Here is a 26,502-nt window from a genome sequence, read left to right on the forward strand (position 1 = left end):
GGAGGTTGAGGCTGCAGTGAGCCATGATTTCTCCACTGCACTCCAGTCTGGGATTCAGAGGGAGATCCTGTTATCAAAAAAAGAAGTGGCCAGGCACGGTGGGTCACACCTGTAATTCCAGCACTTTGAGAGTCCGAGGCAGACAGATCACCTGAGTTTAGGAGTTTGGAGACCACCCTGGCCAACATGGTCAAACCCTGCCTCTACTAAAAATACAAAAATTAGCCCAGTGTAGTGGCGTGCTCCTGTAGTTCCAGCTACTCAGGGGGCTAAGGCAGGAGAATTGCTTAAACCCAGGAGGTGGAGGTTACAGTGAGCCGAGATGGCTCTCCACTGCACTCCAGGCTGGTGACACAGCCAGACTCCGTCTCAAAAAAAAAAAGCTACACAAGGTTCACAGCTGTCCTATAGATCTTCTTCCTAGTCACATAGCCCCTTTATGCCAAAGATGTCTTAAGCCAAATTTTTGCCACTTGCAAATCAAGGCCCAAGTAAGCAATCAGAGGTACCTTCCGTGAATGACACTGGAATTTTAGAACAGTAAAATCCAAGTCTCTCTAGAATAGGAGGATGAGCTCAGACCAGGGAAGGGGTGGCATTGGGGGGACGTCAGACCCAGGCCCACCAAGTATTCATGTCTGACCACACCTGGGATTCTTAAATATAGATGTATTTTTTTCATCTCATCTCCGGACACACTCCAATCACACCCCTCCTTCCCTCCCCTCCCAACTGCAAACCAAGCGGTGCAGACACAGCACAGCACACATGAGGGTCCCTCCTTTTCACCAAAGCTGAAGGCAGGGCACAGTTTGGGGATGGAAGAGCCTCGAGGTAAATGTGGGGGTTCTAGAACCCAGTGACCTCAGTTCCGGATCATGGGAAAGGGACTAGTATGCAGCAACGTGGTAAGGTTCCAGATCTAGAAGCCAGGACCTAGAACCTAGTGGTTTCACAGTGGGCTGAGCGGTTGGGAATAAGCCAGGTCAGGGGTGGGGGAAGACAGCCAGCTCTGTCCTCTGCAGGCAGATTCCCTGGAGGGAGATCTCAGATAAAGAAAGGAGGAGTAGGATCTGGTCCAGAAAAGGCCAGAAAGGCAGGAAGGCATCTGGACTGAGACTGTGTGTCCTCCAGAAGGAATGAGCAGCCAAGTGGTTCTGCCACCTCTGGCTTGGCCAAAGTGTAGGGGATGACAGGAGCTGGATGGAGGGATCCTCCAGGCAAAGCCTGGCTCTGACATGCCAGGGAGGGCTAGAACATGAGCCCATCCCAGAGCCCAAGTTCTGGAGTTGAAATGGAGGACCATCTGCTCTCAGTTACCTTCAAACTCTGAAAAGTGCCCCGGCTCTGGACTTGATTGCCCCATTCGCAGGGACACCACGTGGTTTCCAGCACTTGGTGGCCCGCATGCTGGGCCTGAGCGTGGCCTGCTCTGTATGCTGTAGAATTTGCAAGCCTCACGGGGGCTCTAGGAGCCCCAGACCTGAAAGCACCATGCCAGGTTTCCTAAAACCTCTGGCACCACCGCAGAGTAATGGCAGATGCCTGGCCTCTGGGAAGCGGTCCAGGCCCAGGGGATTCCAGGGCGCGGATTATGCACTCTGGAATCAGAGAAAGGCACGGCTTTGTGGATTCTGGAGTGCAGGAACTTGGAAAGTGGAGGTGGAGGGGCTGGAGTGTTTGGCGGACTGAGGGAGGGCACGGCGGGGCCACACCCAGTGCGGATCTGGAGCAGGGGTTTAGGAGCAGTCCCGCTCTGCATCCTCTCTCTGGAGCAGGGAGGCAGGACAGGCAGGGAGTGTGGTGGGGGGGACTTAGTTACGCTCCTCGCCCAGAGAGCTGGTGGGGCTGAGGGGCTCGCTGGGGGTGCTGAGCGAGCTGGAGGTGGCCGTGTCCACAGAGTTGCGCTTGCTCCCGCTGGTGGAGGAGGTGCAGGACGCTCGGCGCGGCCACTCTGGTGCACGAATGTTGCGCCTGTCCTTGGCAGCCTCCTCGTCCTCATCGTAGCGCTCGCTGTCTTCCTCCAGAGGCCCGTTCCGGGGATCCTCCTCGTCCTCGCTCTGGTGCGGGCTGGAGTGTCGTGACAGCGAGGGCGACGGTGGCACCGAGGCCGGCCGTGGGTAGCGGTACCCTTGGGCCTGCATACGGGGATATGGGTGCATATACCTCACAGTCCCACCCAGGCATCCAGCCACCTCTAGGCCTTCCCACTCCAGGAGGAACCCCCAGCCCTTTAGCTCCCGGCTAAGCAGAAATCCAGGGTCCACTCACCGCATCCGCCTCGCTGGGCTCGTAGGTGAAGTGCTCTGGAAAGGCCTTGGACAGCGCCATGTGGCGTGCAGACATATAATACTAGGGGAAAGGAAGGGAGGGGACAGAGGACGTGAGAGCCAGGCCGTGCCACTCCCAGGCAGATGATGGGGCTCCTGGCCATACCCTTTATGCAGATAAGCACACCCTGCTGCACCATTGAGCCTGCCCCATGCAAATAATCCATCTGACTCCACCCCTTATGGAAATAAGCAGACCTATGAATGGACAGTTTCTGAGCCACACCCCTCAAACAGGGGCCAAATTCTCAAGCAGGCACCTCTTTGGCCACACCTTTATGCAAATGAGAATGCCTGACCAATGTTCTTTTTTTCTTTTTAAACAGGGTCTTGCTCTGTTACCCTAGGATGGAGTGCAGTGAGGTTGATCAAGGCTCACTGCAGCCTCAACCTCCGGGGCTCAAGAGACCCTACCACCTCAGCCTGCCCAGTAGCTGGGACTAGAGGCACGCACCACCACACTCGGCTGATTTTTTTTTTATTTTTAGTAGAAATAAAATGTTGCCCAGGCTGGTCTCTTAACTCCTGAGCTCAAGCAATCCTCCCTCTTAGGCCTCCCAAGTGCTGGGATTACAGGGATGAGCCACCACCGCCATCGGCCTGGTTCATTGCTTAAAGGGACAGCAACTGTTGCAAGTAGGATGAGACCCTTCACCCTGCACCAAAGACCCAGAGCCAGGAGCGGCTGATTTCCCAGGAGAGGGTAGGAAGTGCGGGGGCGGGGGAGGTCCTACCCGGCCTAAGTATTTCCAGTCCAGAAGGTCGGAGAGCCGCTCCGTGCGGTTCCGCTGGATGATACGCTGCCGCCGGCTCTGCTGACAGAAGCTGTAGAGGAAGGAGGTGAGCTGCGAGCAGGAATCATCCAGGCTGCGGAACCGCCGGTCGAGAATGTAGATACCTGCGGAGGCCAGGACCTGGGTTCAGAAAATGTTCTGGGGAGATCTTCATTGTCTCCAGGACTCTGTGGCACCAGGACCCCTCCTCTCCAAGGGACCCAAGAGCCCCCCCATTTCCTGGTGCCCCTGGTCCCCAAGGGTGCAAGCTCCTCCTTCCCAGGATCCAGGAGTCCCGGCTCTCAAGCCCCCTTCTGGAATCCTCAGGGGCCTGGGCGCTGACCGTAAGCTGAGGGGTCTGCGATGTGTTCCTCCATGAAGCAGCCGAAGCCGGAGAGATTGGTGGAGACACTGGGGATGCCCATAACCGTGCACTCAGCTGCGGGAAGGCAGGAAAGAGACCCACTTAGCTTCCCCCATCTCCTACCGTCTTCATCGCAATAGACGCCTCAACAGCGCCCTCTACCAGTGCCTGTACCAAGTGCCAGGCGCGGTGCGGAGCGTCGCTGTGCAGAGCATCGCTGAGCCCCCACAACCAAGCTGTGCATTTCCCTGTTTCTCAGAGGGTATGCTAAGAAGCTCAGAAAAGAGAATTACTTGCTCTTGTTCCAAGGTCTCGGGATGCGGGAAAGTCTATAGTTGGGAGATAAGGATGCTAATTTATTGAGCGTTCCAATGTCCGTTTGACTTAACTCTCACAACCTGTAGGATTGGGCCAAGGTCCATCATTCTACTTAATTGTTCACAACCTGTAAGATCCTTTCTTGTGCCAGTATCTTGTACAGACTTAGTCTATTTTGATGGGGGGTAAGATAAGGTCTCTCATTATTAGTATCCCTGTGTACAGAGCATCTACTGCGTCTTGTTTAATACCTTTAACAACCTTGAGAAATAGTTCAAGGAATGTATTATAATTTTTTGATGGATTTTTATGCTTTTTTTCTTTTTTTCCTTTTGAGACAGAGTCTCACTCTGTCACCCAAACTGTAGTGCAGTAGCACAATCTCGGCTCACTGCAACCTTCACCTCCCAGGTTCAAGCGATTCTCGTGCCTTAGCCACCCGAGTAGCTGGGACTACAGGCGTACGCCACCATGCCCAGTTAGTTATTGTATTTTTAGTAGAGATGGGGTTTCACCATGCTGGTCAGGCTGGTCGCGAACTCCTGACCTTAGGTGATCCACCCATCTCGGCTTCTGAAAGTGGTGAGATTATAGGCGTGAGCCAGTGCACCTGGCCCAATGCTATTTTTTTTTTCTTGAGACAAAGTCTCACTTTATCACCCAAGCTGGAGGACAGTGGCTTGATCACAGCTCACTGCAGCCTTGACCTCCTAAGCTCAAGCAATTCTCCCACCTCAGCCACCCAAGTAGTTGGGACTACAAGCACACAACACTACGCCTGGCTAAAAAAAAACAAAAACAAAAACAAAAACAGCCAGGCATGGTGGCTTAAAAAAAAAAACAACAGCCAGGCATGGTGGCTTATGCCTGTAATCCCAGCACTTTGGGAGGCTGAGGTAGGTGGATCACGAGGTCAAGAAGAAAAAAAAAACATCCTGGCCAACATGGTGAAACCCTGTGTCTACTAAAAATACAAAAATTAGCTGGGTGTGGTGGCACGCACCTATAGTCCCAGCTACTCCAGAGGCTGAAGCAGGAGAATCACTTGAACCCGGGAGGCGGAGGTTGCAGTGAGCCAAGATTGTGCCACTGCACTCCAGCCTGGTGATAGAGCAAGACTCTGTTTCAAAGGAAAAAAAAAAATCTTTTATAGAGACAGGGTCTCACCATGTTGTCCAGACTGGTCTTGAACTCCTGGGTTCAAGTTATCCTCTCACCTCAGCCTTCCAAGGTGCTAGGATTATAGGTGTGAGCCACTGCTCCTGACCTATAATAATAATAATAATTATTATTATTATTTTAGACAGGGTCTGACTTTGTCGCCCAGGCTGGAGTGCAGTGGCGCGATCTCAGCTCACTGCAACCTCTGCCTCTGGGGTTCAAACAATTCTCCCACCTCAACCTCCTGAGGGACTGGGATTACAGGTGCCTGCCACCATGCCCAGTTAACTTTTGTATTTTTAGTAGAGATAGGGTTTCACCATGTTGGCCAGGCTGGTCTCAAACTCCTGTCCTCAAGTGATCCTCCCACCTTGGCCTCCCAAAGTGCTGGGATTATAGGCGTGAGCCACCATGCCTGGCTTGATCTATAATTCTTATTTAAGTGTTTCTAAAAACCTCTGTAAACTGCAAAAATAGGCACTAAATATAATAGGTCTGGGCCAGGCACGGTGGCTCAAGCCTGTAATCCCAGCACTTTGGGAGGCCGAGATGGGCAGATCACGAGGTCAGGAGATCGAGACCATCTTGGCTAACACGGTGAAACCCCATCTCTACTAAAAAAAGTACAAAAAACTAGCCGGGCGAGGTGGCGGGCGCCTGTAGTCCCAGCTACTTGGGAGGCTGAGGCAGGAGAATGGCGTAAACCCGGGAGGCGGAGCTTGCAGTGAGCTGAGATCTGGCCACTGCACTCCAGCCTGGGCAACAGAGCGAGACTCCGTCTCAAAAAAAAAAAAAAAAAGGCCGGGCGCGGTGGCTCAAGCCTGTAATCCCAGCGCTTTGGGAGGCCGAGACGGGCGGATCACGAGGTCAGAAGATCGAGACCATCCTGGCTAACATGGTGAAACCCCGTCTCTACTAAAAAATACAAAAAACTAGCCGGGTGAGGTGGCGGGCGCCTGTAGTCCCAGCTACTCGGGAGGCTGAGGCAGGAGAATGGCGTAAACCCGGGAGGCGGAGCTTGCAGTGAGCTGAGATCCGGCCACTGCACTCCAGCCCGGGCGACAGAGCGAGACTCCGTCTCAAAAAAAAAAAAAAAAAAAAAAAAAAAAAAAAATATATATATATATATATATATATATATATATATATATATATTAGGTCTGTGAGGCATAGTGGGGTGCACCTGTAATGAGGAAAACAGATACTCAAGAGGCTGAAGCAGGAGCATCACCTGAACCTAGGAGTTCCAGGTGAGTCTGGGCAACATAGTAACACCCCCATCTCAAAAAACAAACAAATAGTAAAAAGTATTAAATATATATTTATGATATAGTTTGACTCTGTGTTCCCCCCCCACCAAATTTTATCTTGAAATGTAACCCCACGTGTCGAGGGAGGGAAATGATTGGATTATGGGGGTGGTTTCCCCCTCTGCTGTTCTCATGCTAGTGAGCGAATTCTCACAAGATCTCATGGTTTTATAAATGTTCGTTTTTCCCGCCCCTCACATACTTCTCTTTCCTGCCGCCAGGTGAAGAAGCTCCTTGCTTCCCCTTCTGCCATGACTGAGTTTTCTGAGGCCTCCCCAGCCATGTGGAACTGTGAGTCAATTACACCTCTTTCCATGATAAATTACCCAGTCTTGGATTTTTTTTTTATATAGCAGTGTAAAAACAGACTAATACTATCTATCAATCTATCTATCTATAAAACAAGCCCTATGGGAAAAGGGGAATTGGGGCCAACCACATGACTCCTAATTATCATGCCAGCACAGTTTGCAAGACTTGTTAAATTACTAATAAATTAGGAAATGGCACTTATTTAGCTTTTATTTATTTATTTATTTATTTTTGAGATGGAGTCTTGCTCTGTCACCCAGAGCACTGCACTGCTGGAGCACAGTGGCGTGATCTCAGCTCACTGCAACCTCCACCTCCCAAGTTCAAGCAGTTCTCTGCCTCAGCCTCCCGAGTAGCTGGGACTACAGGTGCGTACCACCACACCTGGCTAATTTTTGTATTTTTAGTACAGACAGGGTTTCACCATATTGGCCAGGCTGATTTCAAACTCCTGACCTCCTGATCTGCCCATCTCGGCCTCCCCAGGTGTTGGGATTACAGGCGTGAGCCACCACGCCCGGGCTTATTTAGCTTTAAAAACACTGGCTAATCTGAACCAACAAGAGGAAGGTAGAGTCGATGGGCACTGGCAATGTCTTGCGAGGAGACTTGGCCACACTCAGCTGTGTTTGTGAATTGTGCATTTCATTGCTGCTATTTGGGGGGCCAAATGCCCACACACTGGGACAAATCAGTGTGAACTGTGATATCCATTTGACACTAACTAGTCCTCAAAAGTCAGTCTTCTAGTTTCTCAATACATGAGCTATTGTGTCACAAAAGCAGGCGCTGTAGCAGAACAGATGACTACCATTGTTCCCGTTTTGCCAAGAAGGCAACAGGCTCAGAGAAGGCCAGTGCCTTGCCCCAGGACATGCTAGCTCTGACTAGGACGCCATGACCACGCTGTCCCCTGCCCACTACACTCACCCGGCGTGTAGCCCCAAGGCTCATAGTAGGATGGGAAGACCCCAAGGTGACAGCCACGGACAAACTCCTCATAGTCCACCGGGAGCAGGGGGCTTGTGGAGGAGAGGAACTCTGGGTGGAAAATCACCTGGTAGTGAAAAAGAAGGGCTCAGCCCAGGCGCCTTATTTAGCTAAGCCCTGAGATCCCAAGGTGGCCCAGAGAGGGTAAAAAGCTTGTCTAGCATCACACAGCATGTGTTTGGCAGGACCAGTATTCAAATCCAGGTCTGTTTGAAGCCAGGGTTCCTTCTAACCACAGCAATGCATTTGATAAAACACATGGGGGAATGGAGTGTGTGAGACCCAGGACCCAACCCCTTCCCTCTGCCGTGCCCAACCCAGCCCTGACCAAATGCCCTCACCTTCACCCTGTCGGCACTGCTATTGAAGAGGCCGATTCGGCGGATGGTGGTCAGGATGGGGTCTGAGGAGTCATCCAGCATATTGTGGGTGCACACAGGGGGAAAAGACTGCCGCTGTAGGAGCCACAAGAAGGGTAGGGGGTCATGGAAGGGACAGAGAACTCCCTACTTCCCCATGAGCCATGCTGACTCCAGGGAAGTCAAGGAGGCCACAAGTGCCACCAGGCCAAGGAGCAGCAAACCCGAGTGATTACTAGGAGTTGTGGATCCACCAGGCTCTGGTAAAACTCCTAAAAATACAAAAAATAGCCAGGCGTGGTGGCGGGCATCTGTGGTCCCAGCTACTTGGGAAGCTGAGGCAGGAGAATGGTGTGAACCCTGGAGGCAGAGCTTGCAGTGAGCCGAGATTGCACCACTGCACTCCAGCCTGGGAGACAGCAAAACTCCGTCTCAATAAAAAAAAAAAAAAAAAAAAAAAAAAAAAAAAGAACTACAATTCCCAGCTGTCTTTGAGGCAAAGCCAGTGTTAGCAACTCCCTTACCTCCAACGACTAAGAGGAGTTGTAGCTATCTTGTTATGTACTCTGGGCTCTATCATTAAAGAAACCCAAAGAAAGTATAACTGTCCTCAGTCAATGGGGGTGAAGACTGTACCAATATGGCAGCAAGCTTTGGAGGCTGCTGGGAGTTGTAGTTTCCTTATGAAAATTCACCTCCAATCGCCAGGGGCAGTGGCTCACGCCTGTAATCCCAGCACTTTGGGAGGTTGAGGCGGGAGGATGACAAGGTCAGGAGATCGAGACCCTCATGGCTAACACGGTGAAACCCTGTCTCTACTAAAAATACAAAAAAAATAGCCGGGTGTGGTGGTAGGCGCCTGTAGTCCCAGCTACTCGGGAGGCTGAGGCAGGAGAATGGCGTGAACCCAGGAGGCGGAGCTTGCAGTGAGCCAAGATCCGGCCACTGCACTTCACTGATACAACTTCACTTACGGAGGAACTTAGGGTGGGCGGTTTTCTGTGGCTTATTCTGCCACGGGGGTTGCTGGGAGGTGTGGCTTCTCTGGGACTCTGAGGTCAGTGAGCAAAGGGAAGCTTATTTATTTATTTTTATTGTATTTATTTATTTTGAGACGGAGTCTCACTCTGTCGCCCAGGCTGGAGTGCAGTGGTGCCATCTCGGCTCACTGCAACCTCCACCTCCCGGGTTCAGGCGATACTCCTGTCTCAGCCTCCCAAGTACCTGGGATTACAGGTACCCACCACCACGCCCGGCTAATTTTTGTATTTTTAGTAGAGACGGGATTTCACCATGTTGTGCCTCCGTAGGTGAAGTTGTACCAGTCAGCACATGCCCTTCTGTGGATCTCAGAATAGATCCCTTAATAAAGGGCTGCAGGAGAAAGCAGCACTCCCGGCAATCTCTGGGGTCTGAGCTGGCGTGGCAAGCTGCCTCTGGGGCTACCGGGAACTGCCATCTCTCTGCACAGAGGTCCAATCCATACCTGCGTTGCAAAGATGGCTCTCTTCATCATAGTGAAGTCTTCCTTATCCAGCATCTTGTTCATGTCAGGAAGGCTCCCACTGCCAGGCAAGCAGGGGCATGCATGTGAGAATGGAGTGGTGAGAGGGCTTAGTCAGGGCCTGGGAGGGCACAGGGCTGAGGGCGGGGCACTCACACCAGTAAGGATTCATAAAGCTTCCTCCCGAACTTCTCCTTCACCGTGTTGGCCGTGTCCCTGGAGGAAGCAGAGCAACAGGGTCACATACACACCAGCTGTCATTTACTGTTAGGCTTCTTTAGTTTGTTTGTTTATTTTGAGACAGAGTTTGGCTCTTGTCGCCCAGGCTGGAGTACAATGGCGTGATCTCAGCTCACCGCAACCTCCGCCTCCCGGGTTCAAGCGATTCTCCTGCCTCAGCCTCCCAAGTAGCTGGGATTACAGGCATGTGCCACCATGCCTGGCTAATTTTTAGGAGAGACGGGGTTTGTCCATGTTGGTCAGGCTGGTCTTAAACTCCGGACCTCAGATGACCTGCCCACCTCGGCCTCCCAAAGTGCTGGGATTATAGGCTTCAGCCACCACACCGGAAGTTTATTTCTTTTTTTTTTTTTTTTGACAGAGTTACTCTGTCACCCAGACTGGAGTGCAGTGGTACAATCTTGGCTCACTGCAACCTCTGCCTCCCAGGTCTAAGCAATTCTCCTGCCTCATCCTCCTGAGTAGCTGGGATTACAGGCACCTGCCACCATGCCTGGCTAATTTTTGTATTTTTAGCAGAGACGGGGTTTCACCATGTTGGCCAGTCTGGTGTTGAACTCCTGACCTCTGATTGGTAATTGGCCACCTCAGCCTCCCAAAGTGCTGAGATTACAGGCGTGAGCCACCGTGCCTGGCTACTCTTAGGTTTCTAGGGTAGCAAGGAAACTGAGGTGTGAGCAGGGAAGCCGTGCCCTGGGGCCTCCAAGCTGGAGGATGGGGACCGAGGGGGCAGGCCCTGGAAGGCTTAGATCCCACGTGCCTGACATCAGCTGTGTGGTCAGGGACAGTTGGCCTTCCCTCTCTGACTGCAGTGACTCACTTTTCAGATGAGGATGAAAATAGAATCGACCTCAGAGGTTTGCAATGAGGACCCAATGATGTCATGTGAAAAAGTACACATAGCAAGCCTTCTAGAAATGTCAGCTATTATTAGGACTTGTACTTGTCCTGCAGATGGCAATGCTAAGCCCCATGTTATACGAAAAGAAACATTCTGAAAAAGGACCATTTAGGCACACAAGTAAAACTAGCAGTGTCACATGACACCCCACGGTCACTCTTCTACTTAAAATCCTCCCATAGCTCTGGCCTCGTTTATTTTTCTTTTTCTTTTTTTCTTTTTTCTTTTGAGACAGAGTCTCGCTCTGTTGCCCAGGCTGGCGCAATCTCAGCCACTTTCTAGGTTCAAGAAATTCTCCTGTCTCAGCCTCCTGAGTAGCTGCAATTACAAGCATGCGCCACCACGTCTGGCTAATTTTTATATTTTTAGTACTGATGGGATTTCACCATGTGGACCAGGCTGGTCTCAAACTCCTGACCTCAAGTGATCCGCCCGCCTCAGCCTCCCAAAGTGCTGGGATTGTGAGTCACCACGCCCAGCCTCCTCTTTCTTTCTTTCTTTTTTTTTTTTTTTTGAGACAGAGTCTGGCTGTCACCCATGCTGGAGTGTATTGGCGCAATCTTGGCTCACTGCAACCTCTGCCTCCCAGGTTCGAGCGATTTTCCTGCCTCAGCCTCCTGAGTAGCTAGGACTACAGATGTGCATCACCACGCCTAGCTAATTTTTGTATCTTTAGTAAAGACGGGCTTTCACCATGTTGGTCAGGCTGGTCTCAAACTTCCAGCCTCAGGTGATCCACCCACCTCAGCCTCCCAAAGTGCTGGGATTACAGGTGTGAGCCACCACGCCTAACTTCTTTTTTCTATTTTTGAGACGGAGTTTCACTCTGTCCCCTAGGCTGGAGTGCAGTGGCGCAATCAGGCCTCACTACAGCCTCAACCTCCAGGGCTGAAATGATCCTCCTGCCTTAACCTCCCAGGTAGCTGGGTCTACAGGAGCACCCCACCATCCTGCCTCACTTTCTACCCCTTCTCTATGAGACATGCCGCTCCAGCCCCATGGGCCTACCCACCGTGTCTCAATCATGCCTCAGGGCCTTTGCATTTACTGTTCCCCAGATACCCACAGGGTTTGTTCCCTCATCACCTTCCCTCGTCTCTGCCCAATAACACTTTCTCAGTGTGGCCTGTCCTGACAACCCCATCTCATATTCCAGTTCTGCTTTATTTTTGCCCGAAAATATATTCCATCTACAGGATTTTCTAGCACACAAGCTCCATGAGGAAAGGGATCTTATCTTTCTGGTTCACAGCTGTATTCCCAGGACCTGGAATACCTGAGGGCGGATCACTTGAGGTCAGGAGTTCGAGACCAGCCTAGTCAACATGGTGAAATCTCATTGGTACTAAAAATATAAAAATTAGTCAGCACATAGTAGATACTCAGTATCTGCTGCTAATGAATGAACGGTTTTACAGATGAAGAAACTGAGGTTCGCTGGGAGGTAGAGGTTGTAGTGAGCCGAGATCACGCCACTGCACTCCAGCCTGGACAACAGAGACTTTTTTGAGACAGAGCTTCAAAAAAACACAAAAAACAAAAAACAAAAAAATCAGAGAAAAGAAAAAGAAACTAAGCTGGGCACAGTGGCTCACCCCTGTAATCCCAGCACTTTGGGATGCCAACGCGGCTGGATCACCTGAGGTCAGGTGTTCAAGATCAGCATGGCCAACATGGTGAAACCCCGTCTCTACTAAAAATACAAAAAAAGGCAAGGCATGGTGGCTCACGCCTGGAATCCCAGGACTTTGGGAGGCCGAGATGACTGGATCACCTGAGGTCAGGTGTTTGAGATCAGCCTCGCCAACATGGTGAAACCCCGTATCTACTAAAAATACAAAAAAAAGGTAAGTGTAGTGGCTCACGCCTGGAATCCCAGGGAGGATTCCTTGGCCAGGCAGGTGGATCACCTGAAGTCAGGAGTTCAAGACCAGCCTGGCCAACATAGTGAAACCCCATCTCTCATAAAAATAAAAAGTTAGCCAGGTGTGGTGGCACTCAGCTACTTGAGAGGCTGAGGCAGGAAAATCACTTGAACCCAGGAGGCGGAGGTTGCAGTGAGTTGAGATCGCGCCATCACACTCCAGCCTGGGTGACAGAGCAAGACTCTATCTCAAAAGAAAAAAAAAAAAAAAAGGTCGGGTGTGGTGGCTCATGCCTGTAATCCCAGCACTTTGGGAGGCCGAGGCAGGCGGATCACAAGGTCAGGAGTTTGAGACCAACCTGGCCAACATGGTGAAACCCCGTCTCTACTGAAAATACAAAAATTAGCCGGGCATGGTGGCGTACACCTGTAGTCCCAGCTACTCGAGAGGTTGAGGCAGAACTGCTTGAACCCAGGAGGCAGAGGTTGCAGTGAGCCAAGATCGTGCCAGTACACTCCAGCGTGGGTGACAGAGGGAGACTCTGTCTCAAAAAAAAAAAAAGAGCCGGGTATGGCAGTGGGTGCCTGTAGTCCCAGCTACTTGGGAGGCTGAGGCAGGAGAATTGCTTGAATCCGGGAGGTTGCAGTGAGCCAAGATTGCGCCACTGCACTCCAGCCTGAGCGACAGAGTGAGAGTGTCTCAAAACAAAAACAAAAACAAAACAAAACCAAAAGGCTGAGACTCTAGGAGAAACACAGGACCCAAAGTACACAGCTGGGAGTGGGCTGGGCCGGGGTCTGGAGTGAGGGCTGCTGACCAAAGCTGTTTGCGCACGGCTTGGCCTTTGAGGGTTTCCACGTTGAAATTGTTGGTCCGCGCCGGCATGATGAAGAAGGCAACCACAGTCTGCTCGCTGCCATTCACCTGCGCAGAAAGAAAGCAGGGGAAGGCCAGGATCATGTCGGGGAAGCCTGGGTCCAGCCAGCCTTTCTGCCAAGACTGCTGGGATCCTGCCATACCCCTTCCTGTCAAGGAGAATTATAGGACAGTCGCCACTTGGACTCTGCCCTTCTTTCTGGGTCTCTATACTCCCCTCACGGCACCCCAACACACACAGGTGCTTTCCTACCCCCATCTTCCTGGCTTCCTGGGTTTCTGTTCTCTCTGTTATTTTTTGTTTTGTTTGTTTGTTTTTGAGACAGCGTTCTTTTTCTGTCGACCAGGCTGGAGTGCAGTGGTGTGATCTCGGCTCACTGCAACCTCCGCCTCCCGGGCTCACGTGATCCTCTCCGTTCACCCTCCCTAGTAGCTGGGACTACAGGTGTGAGCCACCATGCCTGGCTAATTTAATTTTTGTATTTTTTGTAGAGATGGGGTTTCACCATGTTGCCCAGGCTGGTCTCCATCTCCTGGGCTCAAGTGATCCTCCTGCCATGGCCTCCCAAAGTGTTGGGATTACAGGCGTGAGCCACTGCGCCTGGCTATTCTCCCCAGTTATAAACTGCTTTGCTTGCCCTCCCTCTGTCCCCTCATAGCCCAGGCCTCACTCTGAGCAGATAGTTGAGCCGGGCCAAGGCCTCCAGGAAGACGTCGGCACCCTTGTTGGAGAACTCATAGCGGCCAGCGATAAAGAAGTACAAGGTCTTGTCCAAGTTGAAGTCCAGATGCCTAAAGAACCCACAAGGCACGGTAAGGCCCAAAGCCCTCACCCGCTAGCCCTGGCCTCAAAACTATAAATCCCAGAAGCTATGGGTAGGGGCAGAGGATGTCTTAGGTAATACAGAGGCATCATGGGGCCTCCTGGAAGTTGTAGTTCTTCTCTTCAGATGGGGCTTTCCTTTAATCCTCAGCCCATTGTTCCGGTGCTCAAGAACTAAGGAGGCCGAATACCCAGGTGCCCCCTCCCTCAGACCCAGGAGTCTGGGCCCCCAGCTGCCCTCTCCCTCCCCCAGACCTAGATGGTTAGGCTCCCAACGCCCTCCTCTCTTAAGACCTAGGTATATGCCCCACGTACCCATAAAAATGGCCCCGCACAAACTCCTGGATTCGAGCCTTGCTCTGAGCATGGAGGTTCTGGAACTCATGCATGGCAGAAAACTTCTTCACATTCAGCCCATTGGGGGTCACAATATCTGGGATTGGGGGTGAGGGTCCCATGTTTTATTTGTTCATTCAGATCAATGTTGTGGTTGAATGAATACATGAAGAAAACACCCTTTATCTGCCTTTTGCAATTTCTTTGTTTTAATAACGTTCCTTTGAGGTCCCCCCTCCTGCCTTTTTTTTTTTTCTTTGGAGACAGGGTTTTCCTCTGTCGCTCAGGCTGAAGAGCAGTGAGTGGCACAATCACAGCTCATAGCATCTCTGACCTCCTGGGGTCAAGCAATCCTCCCACCTCAGCCTCCCAAGTAGCTGGGACTACAGGTGTGTACTACCACACCCGGCTAATTTATTTATTTTACTTTTGTAGTGATGGGGTCTTGTCATGTTGCCCAGGCTGATCTCAAATTCCTGGCTTCAAGCAGTCTTCCTGCCTTGGTCTCCTAAAGTGCTGGGATTACAGGTGTGAACCACCATGGCTGGTCAGTTACCTTGGTGACACATGTACCCTGACTCTGAGATGCCTTCTTGCCTAATATTACTTGCACAAGTTCATAAGCACAAGTATAAGTCTCCTTGGCTCCTGCAAATGGCTTCCAGGGATCTGATCCACACTGGTGATTCTAGGAAAGCTGTAGTTCTTTTGTTTCCCCTTAGTCCACCCTAAGATGGAAATGATTAAACATCCCCAAAGTCCTGCTTCTCCTAGGATATATCCTCTACTTCCAAGCTTCTTACAGGGACCCAATCATTTCTTTTCCTCACAGAAATTAAAGTATATCAATGAAAAACTACAACCCCCATCAGCTCCTAGGGCAAAGTTCTGGGAACAAATGGAGCTAACCAGTCAAAGGCTTTCTGGGAGTTGTAGTTCTCACCTTATACTCACTGAGAAGGGATACCAAGGGCTGGGAAGAATGCCCAGTTCCGACCTTACCTTTTTCAAAAACAAAGTCCACTGATCTTCCATTCCCTTTCATAAGACCAATCTACATTAGTCAATTATAGAATTTTATCATATCTGAAATTAACATGAAAGAAATTATACCTCCCATTAGCCTCCAGAGTATATAGTCAGAGGGCCTCAAATATAGGTCACAACCCCCACAGCCTTCTGGGAGCTGTAGTTCTCTATTCTTCAGGAAAATAATGGTAACTGATGGCCCCCAACTTAGGACTTAGGATGGTCCAAGTTATGATTTTTCTTTTCTTTTTTGAGACAGAGTTGTGCTCTTGTTGCCTAGGCTGGAGTGCAGTGGCACAATCTTGGCTCACTGCAACCTCCACCTCTTGGGTTCAAGAGATTCTCCTGCCTCAGCCTCCCAAATAGCTGGGTAGCCAGGATTACAGGTGCCGGCCACCATGCCCAGCTAATTTTTGTATTTTTGGTAGAGACGGGGTTTCACCTCGTTGGCCAGGCTGGTCTTGAGCACAAGATCTCAGGTGATCTGCCCACCTCGGCCTCCCAAAGTGCTGGGATTACAGATGTAAGCCACCGTACCCAGCCAAGTTATGATTTTTCAACTTTATGATAGTGTGAAAGTTACACACATCCACATGTGTCCAATTTTGAATTTTGATGAGATATTCAACACTTTATTTTTTGAGATGGAGTCTCGCTCTGTCATCCAGGCTGGAGTGCAGTGGTGTGATCTCAGCCCACTGCAACCTCTGCCTCCCAGGTTCAAGCGATTATCCTGCCTCAGCCTCCCGAGTAGCTGGGATTACAGGCGCCCACCACCACACCCAGCTAATTTTTGTATTTTTAGTAGAGATGGAGTTTCACCATGTTGGCCAGGCTGGTCTCGATCTCCTGACCTCCCCTTCTGCCCGCCTTGGCCTCCCAAAGTGTTAGGATTACAGGTGTGAGCCACTGTGCCCGGCCTATTCAACACTTTATTATAAAATACGTTTGTATTAAAATTAGCCAGGCGGGTGCCTGTAGTCCCAGCTACTCGGGAGGCTGAGGCAGGAGAATGGCATGAACCTGGGAGGCGCAGCTTGTAGTGAGCCGAGATAGTGCCACTGCACTCCAGCCTGGGCAACAGAGTGAGACTCTGTCTCAAAAATAAATAAATAAATAAATAAATAATAAAATAGGTTTGTATTGGATGATTTTGCCCAGTTGTAGGCTAACATAAAGTGTTCTGGGTACATTTAAGGTATACTAGCCTAAGCTATGATGTTCACTAGGTTAGGTATATTAAATGCATTTTTTTATTTTTTGAGACAGGGTCTCACTGTGTCACCCAGGCTGTGACAAGGTCTCTCTGGGCCACCCAAATCATGCAATGGCACAATCACAGCTCACTGCACCCTTGACCTCCTAGGCTCGAGCAATCCTCCCACCTCAGCCTCCTGAGTCGCTAGGGATACAGGCAAACACCACAATGTCTGGCAAATTTTTTAGCCAGGGATTCACCATGTTGCCCAGGCTGGTCTCAAATTTCCGGGCTCAAGTGGTCCTCCTGCCTTGGCCTCTCAAAGTGCTGGGATTACAGGTATAAGCCACCATGCCCAGCCGAAATACGTTTTCGGTTTCTGCTATTTCAGCTTACAGTGGGTTTCTTGGGATGACGAGCAACTGGCTTTGGCATAGACAGCTGCCTACCTCATTCATGTCTGGGGACTTTAGCCCAGCCCCTACCTGGTTTCCTTTTGAGCAAGTGCTGTGCCTCGATGGCGGTGATCTGGGACACAGTAGTGAAGACGTGAGCGCAGTGGGCTGCCGCTCTTTCCATGCAGTAGCGGTGATAAATCTGCCTCTCCCCTGCTTCCTTGTCCACATTGAACTGGGTGGGAGGTGACAGCATTCAGGTTAGAAGGACTGGGGAGAAGAGTCTGGAGGTCCAGACACTGGGGTCCTAAGATAAATTGGTGCCTGCGGCTGGATTATTGGGTCTGAGGTAGGAAGGGTCTGGGCACTTGGACTCCTGGATCCTGGGAGAAGAGGGGGCCGTCCCCTTGGGCCCCCTGGAGCTTTGGGTTTCCCTGGCATACTCGCAGTCCCCCATCTGCCACGGTCCCAGCTCACGTTCTCCAGGTTGTTGTAGAAGTCCACAGCACCGGCACACAGGTAGCGCCCCAGCAGCGTGGCATGGGTGGTGAAGATGGTTGCTACAGGCAGTCGTCGGGCACGACACAGGCAGAGTCCAATGCCTGCCAACCACTCATGGAAGTGAGCAACCACGTGTGGCTTCTCCTCACTCTGCGCGAGGAACTGTGGGCAACAGGGACAGGGCTGCTGTCTCCACGAGTGTCGGGAAGAGAATTGGTAATCCCCAATAGGGACAAGCACTCGGGGAGAGGCAAATCTGTCACCACTACTGCACAGAGTGGGCGGCGGCCCACTGCAGCAATCCCTACCGGATGGGGACCTGTAAATCTCTGAGCCACCCCAGGCTGGTCTTGAACTCCTGGGCTCAAGTAATTGCCCCTCCAGGGGTTGACAAGAACTGAGGATCTTTTGGCCAGCCTTCTAAGTCCTGGCAGGGTAAGACTGGAAAGACCGAAGTTTTCACGTCCCCAGGTCCTGGACATAGTCCCTAAAGAACCCTTGTCTCAAGGGTATGCTGTCTGCACCCAACACTGGCAAAAAAGGACTACAACTCCCAGAATGCCATAGGAGCAGCCAGTTCCTGAATTATTTGTCTCAGGGCATGGGAAATTAAGCTTTTTTTTTTCTCCTCTGTCGCCCAGGCTGGAGTGCTGTGACACGATCTCAGCTCACTGCAATTCCCACCTCCTAGGTTTAAGCAATTATCCTGTCTCAGCCTCCCAAGTAGCTGGGATTTGGGATTATAGGTGCCCACCACCATGCCCAACTAATTTTTTTTGTATTTTTAGTAGAGACGAGGTTCGGCCATCTTGCACTCCTGGCCTCAAGTGATCTTCCCCCATCGGCCTCCCAAAGTGCTGGGATTACAGGCGTAAGCCACCGCATCCAGCCTGGAAACTAAGCTTCTTGAGCCTTTTAAAACCTAGAAGGGGGTCAAAACCAGGTCAGTCTGGAGATTTATAAGCATCCAGGGCAGCATCTGAGAGCTGAGCCCAGCAATATCACACTAGAGAACTACAACTCCCAGAATTCCTTGGATAAGCCCACCTGCCTCACTTTGCGCTATAATCCCTGCGCTTGGAAGACTGGAGTAAATGAAGTTGGCATCAAGAGTAGAGCCTGGGCCCTGGATGTCCACGTCCCCAAAGGCCAGGGCTAATCCTTGGATTAAAGGACCCTATGGCTCCCAGAATGCCCAGGGAGAAACCCCAGCCTCTGGCCCAGGGGTTGATGGTCATTGTAGTTTCAGGTATGGGTGGAACGTGTCAGACAGGGCCTACCTCACCCAGGAACCAGGTGGTGAGAAAGCCAAAGAGGACAGCATCGTTGGCCTCGCGGTCGTACCACGGCACTCCGATGTTGCAGGTATCCCAGAGCTCTCCCTTCCAGCGCTCCAGGGCCCAGGCTGAGGCCCCCACATCCAGGAGCACCACCAGAGGGCCTCCCTCGATCAACCAGCGCCCAAAATACACCTGGAAGGGGGTAGGGTGGGCACCATAGGGAGGCTCAGGGCTTCAACCTCGCATATGTATGCATCTGTGGTTCTTCCATTTGCAGGCAAATGTCTAGACTTAAGCCTTAGCTTCCTTACCTTCTGTTTCCGTATCTGCTGCTAATTTCTCACCTGCTGCCTTAGCTTTATTTTTCTATTTGCATGATTTATTCCTGCCACACATTTTTTTCCATTTCTGTTGCAATATTTTCCCTGCCACACATTTTTTCCATCTCTGTTGCAATATTTTCCCTGCCCCTTGCTTTCTTTCTTTCTTTCTTTCTTTTTTTTTTTTTTTGAGACGGAGTCTCGCTCTGTTGCCCAGGCTGGAGTGCAGTGACCAGATCTCAGCTCACTGCAAGCTCCGCCTCCCGGGTTTACCGCCATTCTCCTGCCTCAGCCTCCCGAGTAGCTGGGACTACAGGCGCCCGCCACCTCGCCCGGCTAGTTTTTTCTATTTTTTAGTAGAGACGGGGTTTCACAGTGCTAACCAGGATGGTCTCAATCTCCTGACCTCGTGATCCGCCCGTCTTGGCCTCCCAAAGTGCTGGGATTACAGGCTTGAGCCACCGTGCCCGGCCTTTCTTTTTTTTTTAAGATGGAGTCTCGCTCTATGGCCCAGGCTGGAGTGCAGTGGCGCAATCTCAGCTCACTACAACCTCCACCTCCCGGGTTGAAGCAATTCTCCTGCCTCAGCCTCACAAGTAGCTGGGATTACAGGCACCCACCCCAACACCTGGCTAATTTTTTGTATTTTTAGTAGAGATGGAGTTTCACCATGTTGGCCAGGCTGGTATCAAACTCCTGACCTCAAGTGATCTGCCCTCCTTGGCCTCCCAAAGTGTTGGGATCACAGGCTTGAGCCACCGCACCTGGCCTCATCTTTAATTTCTTTTTTTTTTTTTTTTTGAGGTGGAGTCTTGCTCTGTCGCCCAGGCTGGAGTGCAGTGGCATGATCTTGGCTCACTGCAAGCTCCGCCTCCCAGGTTCAAGTGATTCTCCTGCCTCAGCCTCCCAAGTAGCTGGGACTATAGGCACCTGCCACCACGCCTGGCTAACTTTTTTTGTATTTTTAGTAGAGACAGGGTTTCACAGTGTTAGCCAGGATATTCTCCATCTCCTGACCTTGTGATCCACCCGCCTCAGCCTCCCAAAGTGCTGGGATTACAGGCATGAGCTACCACACCCAGTTTAATTCCTGTTTAATTCCTATAACTGCTACCCTTCTCCCACTCGCTGCCTCCTTTCTCTGCTTATAACCACACATGTCACATGTCCTGTCTCTCTGCCCCCACTGCCCTGTCTGACCACTCTGCAAATAATTTCTCCTACCTGCTGCCTGGTTTCTGTAATTGTTGCCACATTTCTCTTACCAACCATCTGCATCTCCCACTGTCTTTTCTTTCTGATGCTAATTCCTTCCATGGGATGCTTCTTTTTTGTTTTGAGACAGGGTCTTGCTCTGTTACCCAGGCTGGAGTGCAGTGGTGTGCACATGGTTCACTGCAGCCTCAACCTCCCTGGTTCCATTCCCCCACCTCACCTCCTATGGGTGTGGGCCACCATGCCAGGCTAAGTTTTCAATTTTTTGTGGAGATGGGGTCTCACTATGTTGCCCAGGCTGATCGTGAACTTCTATGTTCAAGCAATTTTCCTGCTTAGCGTCCCAAAGTATTGGATTAGAAGTGTGAGCCACCAAACCAGGCCCTTTTTTATTTTCAGAGACAGGGTCTTGCTCTGTCCTCCAGCCTGGAATGGAGTGGTGCAATTATGGTTCACTGAAGCTTCGACCTCCCAGGCTCAAGCAATCCTCCCACCGCAGCTTCCCACATAGCTGGGACCACAGGTACACGGTACCACAACCCGGCTAATTTTTTAATTTTTTATAAGGACAGGGTTTCACCATGTTGCCCAGGCCGGTCTCAAACTCCTGGTCTCAAGTGATCCACCTGCCTCGGCCTACCAAAGTGCTGGGATTACAGGCGTGAGCTACTGCACCCAGTCTGTAATTATTCTCTTACTGTCCATGCTGCCTCTTTTCTTCCCCTTGCCACCTTGTTTCTCTTCCTTTCGTCACATATCTGTCACCTGTGACCTCTTTCCTCTATCCATAGGCCCATTTTGTAGTACACAACCACCTTCCTCCCTCCTTCCCTTCCTTCTTCCTTCCCTCCCTCCGTCTCTCCTTTCTTTTTCTTTCTTTCCTTTCTTTCTTTCTTTTTTTTGACAGGGTCTCACTCCAGTCGCCCAGGCTTGAGTGCAGTGGTGCAATCGTGGCTCACTGGGCAGGGCACAGTGGCTCCCGCCTGTAATCCTAGCACTTTGGGAGCTTGAGGCAAGCGGACTGCCTGAGCTCAGGAATTTGAGACCAGCCTGGGCAACATGGTGAAACCCTGTCTCTACTAAAATACAAAAACTTAGCCGGGCGTGGCAGCATGCGCCTGAGGTCCCAGCTATTCGGGAGGCTGAGGCAGGAGAATTGCTTGAACACGGGAGACGGAGGTTGCAGTGAGCCGAGATTGCACCACTGCACTCCAGCCTGAGCAACAGAGTGAGACTCTAGCTCCAAAAAAAAAAAAAACATGGCTCACTACAGCCTTGACATCCCATCCTCCCACCTCAGCCTCCTGAGTAACTGGGATCACAGGCACGCACCACCACGCCTGGCTAATTTTTTGTATTTTTTTTTTTTGAGATGGAGTCTTGCTCAGTCACCCAGGCTGGAGTGCCGTGGGCGGATCTCAGCTCACTGCAAGCAAAGCCTCCCGGGTTCCCGCCATTCTCCTGCCTCAGCCTCCCAAGTAGCTGGGACTACAGGCGCCCGCCATCTCGCCCGGCTAGTTTTTTGTATTTTTTAGTAGAGACGGGGTTTCACCGTGTTAGCCAGGATGGTCTTGATCTCCTGACCTCGTGATCCGCCCATCTTGGCCTCCCAAAGTGCTGGGATTACAGGCTTGAGCCACCGCACCCGGCCTAATTTTTTGTATTTTTAGTAGAGACGGAGTTTCACCATGTTGCCCATGCTGGTCACGAACTCCTGGGCTCAAGCTACCCTCCCACCTTGGCCTCCCGAAGTGCTGGGATTCCAGGCATGAGCCACCACGCCCGGCCATGCTGCACATTTCTAACATAGCCCATCCTCTGTCCATGCCCCAGGGCTGCATTTTTCTTTTCTTTTCTTTTTTTCTTTTTTTTGAGATGGAGTCTCGCCCTGTCACCCAGGCTGCAGTGCAGTGGCGCAATCTTGGCTCACTGCAAGCTCCGCCTCCCAGGTTCACACCATTCTCCTGCCTCAGCCTCCTGAGTACCTGGGACTACAGGCGCCCACCACCATGCCCGGCTAAGTTTTTGTATTTTTAGTAGAGACGGGGTTTCACCGTGTTAGCCAGGATGGTCTCCATCTCCTGACCTTGTGATCCGCCCGCCTCGGCCTCCCAAAGTGCTGGGATTACAGGCGTGAGCCACCACGCCCGGCAAGGGCTGCATTTTTCTAGCCACTGCCATGTTTCTAAGACTTGCTGTCTCACTTCTGCCTCTGCCACATTTCTCCAGTTGGCTGCTTTCCTCCCTGAGACTGTGGCCTTGGTTCTGGGCCTGCTGCCACAGCAGCGAAGAAGCCCCACTCCTCGCCGACCTGGCTTTTTCCTGCCTGGAGCCTCACTCTGAGGTCCCTCCCCCTCCCAGCTGTTGTCTGCCCTTTTGCTGGGGGGGATATTCTTAGGCCCCCAGCACGTGGGAAGCAGCTGCCCTCAGGAAGGGACTGGGCTGTTCTGGGTTCCCTTAGGGACACAGTCGGGCCTGAATGGATTCCAGACCCCACCCCAAACACGAGGCTGTGAATGAGTGAAGGAATCACAGTGCCTCTCCGTCCCCGGCCCGGACCTGTCTGTCCCTCAGCCTGCTGCCCGATGGCTTTCTCCTTGGACAACAGTGTGTCTCTTTCCATCTTCATCCTGGGGCCCTGGATCTCCCCCTCCTCTCTAATCCCTCATCTGCCCATCTCAGACTCTGTCCTGTGGATCTGTCCACTGACCTCTCCTCTCTTCCCCGATATTCCATGCTTCTCTCTCCTTCTAGGACTGACTTTCTGAAACATCTGGCGGCCTCTCTTCTGTCCCTAGTCTGTCTATTACTCTTGCCCATGGCTCCATCCACCCTTCTCCCTTTGTCTGCCTGGCCCCCTCACTCTCCAAGCTTGGCTGTTAGTAACAATAATGATGACGATCATAATAATAACAATGACGGCCAGGCGCGGTGGCTCAAGCCTGTAATCCCAGCACTTTGGGAGGCCGAGACGGGCGGATCACGAGGTCAGGAGATCGAGACCATCCTGGTCTACACGGTGAAACCCCGTCTCTACTTAAAAATAGAAAAAACTAGCCGGGCGAGATGGCGGGCGCCTGTAGTCCCAGCTACTTGGGAGGCTGAGGCAGAAGAATGGCGTAAACCCGGGAGGCAGAGCTTGCAGTGAGCCGAGATCGCGCCACTGCACTCCAGCCTGGGCGACAGAGCGAGACTCCGTCTCAAAATAATAATAATAATAATAATAATAACAATGACAATCACGGCCCACACACTGTGCTAACTTCATGCCAAGAACTCTACTAACCACTTTATCCTTATTAACTGCTTCCTCCTCCTGGCACCTCTAGAAGGTAGATGCTATTAGCATGTCCCTTAGCCAAGGACACACAGGGGCAAGTGGAGGGGTGAACTTGAACTTCAGGCTCCAGAATCCTGTTCCTGCCTGAACCCAGGCCCACTTCTCCCCAGCTCTGCCTGGCTGACTGGCTTTCTTTTATGAGACAGAGTCTCGCTCCATTGCCCAGGCTGGAGTGCAGTGGCCCAATCGCAGTTCACTGCAACCTCTGCCTCCCGGGTTCAAGCGATTCTCCTGCCTCAGCCTCCCGAGTAGCTGGGATTACAGGCGCCTGCCACCACGCCTGGCTAATTTTTGTATTTTTAGTAGAGACGAGTTTCACCATGTCGACCAGGCTGTCTTTCGATCTTGCTCTCTTTCTCTCTGTAAACGTGAGGACCTTGGCCTCTTGGATCTCCGTCTCAGTCTGCCTCACACTTGCCATCTGTCTGTCCATTTGCCCATGTCTGGGATCCACCCGCCCACTTCCAGGCCCTGCATCTGTCTGGGTGTCCTATCACACCTCCTGCCTGTGTCCAAGCCTGCCTCGTTCTCTGGCTAGGGCTGTCCACCCTGCCCCCTCTCTGTCTGTGGCTCCCACCCGGATGTCAGGCTGTCCACCCACTTCTGCCCTGGGCTGGGCCATGTCCCACCTTGCAACCCTTGCTGTTCATGGAATCCAGTGTCTTCTTCAGGGCCGGGGTGGGGGCCTCCAGCAGTTCCACCTGGGTCCTCACGCCCTGCTCCGTGTACGGCCCCACCAGGTAGTAGTTGTCGCCCCATTCGTCCCCCGTCACCTTCGCCTTCGTCTGCAGCACCGTGTAGATGCCACCCACTGCGGGCCCAAGCGTGTGAGGGCAGGCCCCGGCCGAGGTCCATAGTTCTGGGGCCTGGGGTGGGGTGGGCCGGGGATATAGGGGGCACTCAGGCCCCAGACAGCTAGCTCAGGGGGAAGAGGGGACTGGGAGCCCGCAGTTTGGAGTAGGGGTTGGAGGCTTGGATGAAGGGAACAGGGGGGCTGGGGGGCAGTCCTCCTGGGTCTAAGGGAGAAGGGGCTGGGGTCAGGACTCTGAGGGAGGAAGGGGCTCAGGTTATACTTCTGGGTGTGAGAGAGAAGGAGCTGGGTGCTGGGACCCCTGGGTTAGAGGGAATTAGGTACGGGGGCTCTAAGGACGGCAGACCTGAGGACTACCTGGACCCAGGTTCTCGAGTTCCCAGCTCACAGGAGCTGGGTTTAAATCACAGCCAGGCTCCAAAACCCCATGAAGGAGACCTCCTCATGGCCAATTCAGCGTCTCACCATTGCCCAAGAGAAGCCTGCATGGTCATTCCCTGCCCCCAGGGACCCTGCTGACCTGCCTCCCAATTTCCTCTCCCTGACTAGGGACACGAACATGCAGGGCCCTGCCTCTCCCATGACCCCATCCCAGACCCTGGAGCCCCAGCCCCCAGCCTCCTCCCCTCCTGGAGCCCAGGCCCTGGCGATATCTGGCTGTGTGTTCATCGGCCCCCTGTTCTCCTGGGAGACACAGTCCCTTTCCCCTCCAAGACCCAGCAAAACAACCCCCCAGACCCTGCTCTTTGAAGTGTGAGATTGGCTTGTTCCTGCGGATTTCAGCCCCAGCGTTCTCCAAGGCCAGAACCTCAGCTTTTTGAAGCCCAAGACACAGAAAAGCGGGCTCCTGGCCCCTCCCATCCTAGGGCCCAGCCCCTGACTAACTCAGGACTTCCCAGCCTTCCCCTATTCCAGCATGCACGTGTCCCAGGCCACGGGCTCCTCTACTCCTAGGAACTAATAGCTCAGGCCCTCAGCTCCTTGAAAGCCCAGGCATTCAGGCCCGCAAGCCTCTCCCACCATAGGATCTAAGGATTAGAGTCTCCAGCCCGTCCCATCTTTATTCTTAAGCAGCCAGGTCCTCAGGTCCTCCCATCGCCGCTCAGGCCTCCTATCTCCCAGTCAGCTCTCTCTCAAATCTGGAGTTTTATCCCCTAGACTATGCTGTTAGGGTCACAGGTCTGAAACCCCGGCAGCTTCCCAGGTTTGCACGCAGAAATCCCATCCCTCCATCCCCTTCCCTGTTCAGGACCCAGGTATCTAGTCTCTCGGAAGCCTCCCTCCAGGACCTAGGAGTCTCATTTTAGCGCCCTCTTCCCTAGGACCCAGAACCTGGGCTTCCAGCCTCCTTTCATCGCAAGTCAAACTAACCATCGCTCTCCCACCCACCTCCGGCCTCCCAGCCCCTCAAGGACACAGGAGTCACAGCCTCCTTGCCCTGGTCCCAAGGGTTCCCCTCGTAGCCCCGTTCTCCTACAACTCAGAGTTCTGGGCCCCCATCCACTACTGTCCTTCTCGTCAAGGAACCCGACGCCTGGCGTGCTCACCCTTGTTGGCCACCTCCCAGGCCACTTCGAAGAGCACTGTGTTCTCCAGGTCGAATTCATCCTCCCAGTCCTCCAGTCCTGGCAGTGAGGACATGGACAAAGTGCGGTTTAAAGGCATGGCTGGCACAGGAAGGGGGCTCCGGGGACCTCAAGGTAGGCACCCCGGAGGTGTCCAGGGAATGCACCAGGTAGGGTGCGGGGCCGAGTAGCTGGCGCCGACGGGAAGCTTGCAAGAAGCTCAGCTTCCTATTGCAAGACCGCACCCCCGCCCCGAAGCCTCCGGACCTAGGCAGAAGGCGGCCGCAGCGTCACTGAGCCCAGTGGCACCCCTGCAGTGAAACCTCGCAGCCGTCAGGAGGCAGTGGCCGCCTCCGCAGCCAGCGCCATTGGCTCACGCCCGGGGG

The 26,502-nt window shown here is 52.4% G+C and overlaps 1 protein-coding gene and 1 long non-coding RNA gene across 4 annotated transcripts; one reads left to right on the forward strand and one right to left on the reverse strand.

The window, feature by feature from the left end:
• Nucleotides 1-649: 649 nt before the first annotated feature.
• On the reverse strand, nt 650-26,477 carry GYS1 (glycogen synthase 1). 2 transcript variants are annotated; one of them, XM_010368614.2, is made up of 16 exons: nt 26,099-26,477; nt 24,370-24,551; nt 18,866-19,057; nt 17,562-17,747; nt 17,175-17,319; nt 14,442-14,559; nt 13,975-14,095; nt 13,245-13,351; nt 9,578-9,637; nt 9,404-9,482; nt 7,900-8,013; nt 7,499-7,625; nt 3,447-3,542; nt 3,065-3,228; nt 2,272-2,352; nt 650-2,138 (listed from the first exon to the last, which is right to left on the reverse strand). In XM_010368614.2, exons 1-16 carry the CDS (start codon nt 26,214-26,216, stop codon nt 1,815-1,817), a joined length of 2,214 nt encoding a protein of 737 aa, XP_010366916.1. In that variant the 5' UTR covers nt 26,217-26,477; the 3' UTR covers nt 650-1,814. The 2 variants fall into 2 exon arrangements, with proteins under 2 accessions (XP_010366916.1, XP_030798121.1); XM_030942261.1 differs by having other exon boundaries at nt 655-2,138; nt 24,370-24,606; nt 26,099-26,428.
• LOC115900714 lies at nt 6,289-14,551 on the forward strand. 2 transcript variants are annotated; one of them, XR_004060389.1, is made up of 3 exons: nt 6,289-6,547; nt 13,963-14,116; nt 14,278-14,447. It is a non-coding gene; the product is annotated as an uncharacterized LOC115900714 (long non-coding RNA). The 2 variants fall into 2 exon arrangements; XR_004060390.1 differs by having other exon boundaries at nt 6,292-6,547; nt 14,419-14,551.
• Nucleotides 26,478-26,502: the final 25 nt, after the last annotated feature.

This window comes from Rhinopithecus roxellana, chromosome 12, assembly GCF_007565055.1.
Source record: "Rhinopithecus roxellana isolate Shanxi Qingling chromosome 12, ASM756505v1, whole genome shotgun sequence".
Lineage (NCBI taxonomy): Eukaryota > Metazoa > Chordata > Mammalia > Primates > Cercopithecidae > Rhinopithecus > Rhinopithecus roxellana.

Excerpts from the sequence above, each read along its gene's own strand:
- GYS1 (XM_010368614.2), bottom strand. The coding sequence starts at position 26,216 with ATGCCTTTAAACCGCACTTTGTCCATGTCCTCACTGCCAGGACTGGAG. Across the intron at positions 13,352-13,974 it reads GGCTCAACTATCTGCTCAGA|GTGAATGGCAGCGAGCAGAC; the intron begins GTGAGGCCTGGG and ends CTTTCTGCGCAG. Across the intron at positions 3,229-3,446 it reads CGCAGACCCCTCAGCTTACG|GTATCTACATTCTCGACCGG; the intron begins GTCAGCGCCCAG and ends TGGCCTCCGCAG.